Here is a 4,156-nt window from a genome sequence, read left to right on the forward strand (position 1 = left end):
TGCTGGTCCTGAAAGCTGCCGTGAGATGATTCAGGGTAGGAGGATGCTCAGCTGGGGTTCCTGCCTGAGCTCTGTGGGGTTTTTTCTTTTTTGTTTACAGCCTGAGAGTCAGTTTATTCCTTGGTTTACTTACAGCAGGGGTGAGGATGTGTATGCAGAGTAGCAAATCCATTAAGAGGCTTGATAGATGGAGCAGCTAGCACTTCTGCTGTACTAGCTACAGTAAAAACAGCAGGAGCTGTTCCAAGGATGCGATACGATGTGCTGCTGTGGGAGTGCCTGCACAGCCAGGGCTCGCTCCGGAACAGGCGTTCGGGTCCTTCAGCATGAGCTGGAGGTGCTGAGAGCCTGCGTGTGGCAGGAAACGCTGCTGTGCTTCAAGGGTGGCTTTTGTCAGCTGAGAGCTTCTGGTGCCTCTGTGGTTCTCATGGTGGGTTGATTGGGGTTTCCAGTCCTTTACTTTTAAGGAATGAGCTCCTAGAGACTCAGTAGGAGCACTTGAGACTTCTTACTTGCTTTCCACAGAGCTATTAAAATGATTGAGCTTGCTCTGTTTTCACAAGAGCCAGACTAACCCAGCACTGTGCATGCCCAAATGCAGATCCTTTGGGTGCAGGTCACAATGAAGACCCAGATCTGTTTTGTGTAGATCAGGCTGCTGCCAGGTTCCCTGTGGAACAGCCTGGCTAGGTGTTGCCTGGCGATGGGCACCTGCGCCAGGCAGGGCCCGTGCGTGGCCAGGAGCTGCACACCACTGCTTGGAGCTGCTGGATGTGACACCTGGCTGAACAGGCATTAGAGCTGCTGAAATACATTGAAAAGAAACATCTTTGACTATTTTAAAGAGTCTCTTTGCCTTTCTAAGGAGGGACCCCATTTCTACACATCACACTGGGCAGCGTCTCCCTCTCAGGATGGTGCAACGACCACCAAAGTGGGATGTGGTAGATCCAGGGATTTTAGGACCAGATCTCCTGAAGATGCCTAACAGGGAGCCCTTGGTTTTGGATGCTCTTTCAAATCGAAGCAGCAGGGATGTTGGGCCATGGAAATGCAGCCTCTGCAAACTGTCCTGCCTGTGTGGGAGGGACAATGCAAATTCAGTGATGCACATGCTTTAAGGTACTAGAGCCCTTCGTTGTGCTGGAGGAGGAAACCACAAAGGACACTGGGATGCTGGCAGTATTGGTCTCTAGCTGCCTAGGGATTCCTGGGCTTCTTTGCTTGAGACACTTGCTTCCATTGATATTTTTAATATGCAGTGGTGTTCAGGGCAGTCTCAGAGCTAAGGCTGGATAAGAAATATGTGTCCAGCTGCATGTGCTCTGGTAAGCTGAAATTTGCAGGTATAGGTGCTGCTGTTGGGTTAAGTTTTCAGGAACCACCCTGGGAGTCAGGGCTTGGTCTGTCTAGAGTCCTGTGGTGATAGTAAAATAGCTGATTTTCATTGCTTTTAAGGTTCAAGGTCAGACTCTACAAGGATATGAGGGATGTTGATTTTATTTGAATGAGAGAAGAAGTATTATCAGAAGTGTTTATTTGCAGTCAGCACTGCAGTTTCCCTGTCTTGGGAACTCAGTGGGGTTTGCTCCTGTTTCACCTGCCATTGGGAAGATCTGAGGTCACCTTTTATTATCCCCCTGGCAGCAGATCAGAGGAGCAGGCTGGTCTATGTTCAGTTGGCACCTGTGTCCTTGAGAGGCAGCAGATACCTCTCTGGAGGGCAGCTTTGCTGTGGGGCAGCATCACTGTACCTGGCCAGTGCCTGGAATTCCCTGGTCTGTTTCCTCCAGCTCTGGGCTTGGAGGATCAAGCTGGGAAAGTGGGAGACCCGCCTGTGCTTCGTGACAGAATGTGTCCAAGGAATCTGGGAACTGAACAGCCTTTAGGCTGGGAGCAGCTTTTCCGATTTAAGTCTGAGGATGCTGGCAACAAATCCTCTCTTCATCATGTTAGAGAGCAACCTTGGCCTCAGACTGGGGTTTTGGCTGGTTGTTTGTAGAGGACTAAAATCTGGACCCAAGATTTTAGGTAGGCAAGATCATTGCAGAGTTCTTGGTGCTCTTCCTCCAAGGGAGTGGTGGCGCCTCAAGGATTTCCCCCTTGCTGCCAGGAACCTGGCTGCTCATCCTGGGGCAGGAGACCACTCTCCATCGCTGTAGCATCATCTAGTGGCCAAGGGCACGGTGAGACGCGTCAGCCCTGGCTATGCTGTTCAGCAGCACTCTGAACGTGGCTTGGGCTAATGCTTTGCGCCTCTCTTCTTGCAGGGGGCTATGAGCGCTTCTCCTCTGAGTACCCGGAATTCTGTGCAAAAACCAAGTCCTTGAGCAATGTGTCACCCCCTACCAGTGCTGAGCCCCTGGATTTGGGCTGCAGTTCCTGTGGGACCCCTTTTCATGACCAGGTAAGTCTAGAATCCCAGTGCCTAGTTATTTTGACTGCTCCTTCCAGCACTGCAGCCTGGTCCTGCTGGTGTCTCTCTGCTCTTGTCAGCTGGGGCCTGCAGAGACAGAGCCCTGCTTCCTTGCCCCTCATGGTGGTCCTCCTGATCCCAGAGTGTTTGTGCATCCTGGGGAGTGGACAAGCCTAAATCCTGTTAACCTACACCTGCCTGTTTCTGAAGAGAATGAAGAGGGGAAGAGCTGGAATAGGTTTAACAGCTGAGAAAGCCAACCTCTGCTCCCTCTTTTGAGGGCCCTGGATCAGGTGCCAGGTTCCTGCACAGCTCACGGTCTCCAAGCCATCTGGATGTGTGTTCTGCCCATTGCTATCTCCTGGTCACCCCTCTGTCTGTTGTTTTTCTCTGTAACAGGGTGGGCCTGTGGAAATCCTTCCCTTCCTCTACCTTGGCAGTGCCTACCACGCTGCCCGGCGGGACATGCTTGATGCTCTGGGCATCACAGCCTTGCTGAACGTCTCCTCAGACTGCCCCAACCACTTCGAGGGGCACTACCAGTACAAGTGTATCCCTGTGGAGGATAACCACAAAGCTGACATCAGCTCCTGGTTCATGGAGGCAATTGAATACATTGGTGAGTGTCTGTGCAGAGGAATTGTGTCCATGTGTGTTTTATCAGTGGGGAGGTTCCTACCTCAAAGACCTGGAGCCTTCAGCTCAGAGGGGACTGGGGTCTGGCAGGGTCCAGGCCATTTGTTGCACTGGTGGGATGGAGGTCAGCCACCACCTGCAGGTTTGGTGAGGGGTTGGGCTTTGCTGGAAGGGCATCAGTCTCATGTCTCATCCCTGTTGCCCTCCAGACTCAGTGAAGGAGTGTTGTGGCCGGGTCCTAGTGCACTGCCAGGCTGGTATCTCCCGCTCAGCCACCATCTGCTTGGCTTACCTGATGATGAAGAAGCGTGTCAAGCTAGAGGAGGCCTTCGAGTTTGTCAAGCAGCGCCGGAGCATCATCTCCCCTAACTTCAGCTTCATGGGGCAGCTGCTGCAGTTTGAGTCACAGGTGTTGGCCACTTCATATGCAGTGGAAGGTGTCAGCCCCTCGGGGACACTGCGGGAGCGGGGCAAGGCCACCTCCACTCCCACCTCTCAGTTTGTCTTCAGCTTCCCAGTCTCTGTTGGTGTCCATGCCACCCCCAGCAGCCTCCCATACCTGCACAGCCCCATCACCACATCGCCCAGCTGTTAGCTCAGGGGCTGAGGCCAGCCAGGCAGACAGTGCCAGGCGTGGAGGGGGCAGGTGGGCACAGAGCCCTGTGATGTTAAGCAATAGTGCCGGACACTGCCATTCACCCTGGACTCAATGTCTTTTTCGTAGAGAAATTTCTTACCTCATCTTGGTTTGTTTGCTTTTTATCGTTATGTTTTGAAAGCACGAAAGTTGTAAAAGCCACAAACCCTGACATTGTCCAGGCTCTCTGGGGGAGGAAAAGAAATAGTATACTGGGTTTCCTCAAGTGCCTGGTCTTCATCTCTTTCCATCCCTATTTTACTGTCTTTTTTAAAAAAAGGATACACCTCCTGTTCTCCCCATGTTTCTGCCCATAGCTCATCCAGGTTTAAAAGGGAGTATATCCTCTTTTGATTGTGCAGCAGTCTTCCCCCTTGCACAGAGAGACTTGGGTGTGTCTGTGGTGGGTGCTGCTTACCTGAGCCAGGTAGACTGGGTGACAAGCAGAGCTGCAGGCAGGGCCTCGG

General features: G+C 52.3%; 1 protein-coding gene across 1 annotated transcript; it reads left to right on the plus strand.

The window, feature by feature from the left end:
- Positions 1 to 2,270: 2,270 nt before the first annotated feature.
- DUSP4 (dual specificity phosphatase 4) lies at positions 2,271 to 3,647 on the plus strand (the record flags this gene model as incomplete). The annotated part of the gene is made up of 3 exons (XM_009084524.1): positions 2,271 to 2,407; positions 2,816 to 3,035; positions 3,262 to 3,647. Coding segments are annotated over 3 exons (743 nt in total), but the record flags the coding sequence as incomplete, so codon positions are not given.
- Positions 3,648 to 4,156: the final 509 nt, after the last annotated feature.

This window comes from Acanthisitta chloris, unplaced genomic scaffold (genome assembly GCF_000695815.1).
Source record: "Acanthisitta chloris isolate BGI_N310 unplaced genomic scaffold, ASM69581v1 scaffold21831, whole genome shotgun sequence".
NCBI lineage: Eukaryota > Metazoa > Chordata > Aves > Passeriformes > Acanthisittidae > Acanthisitta > Acanthisitta chloris.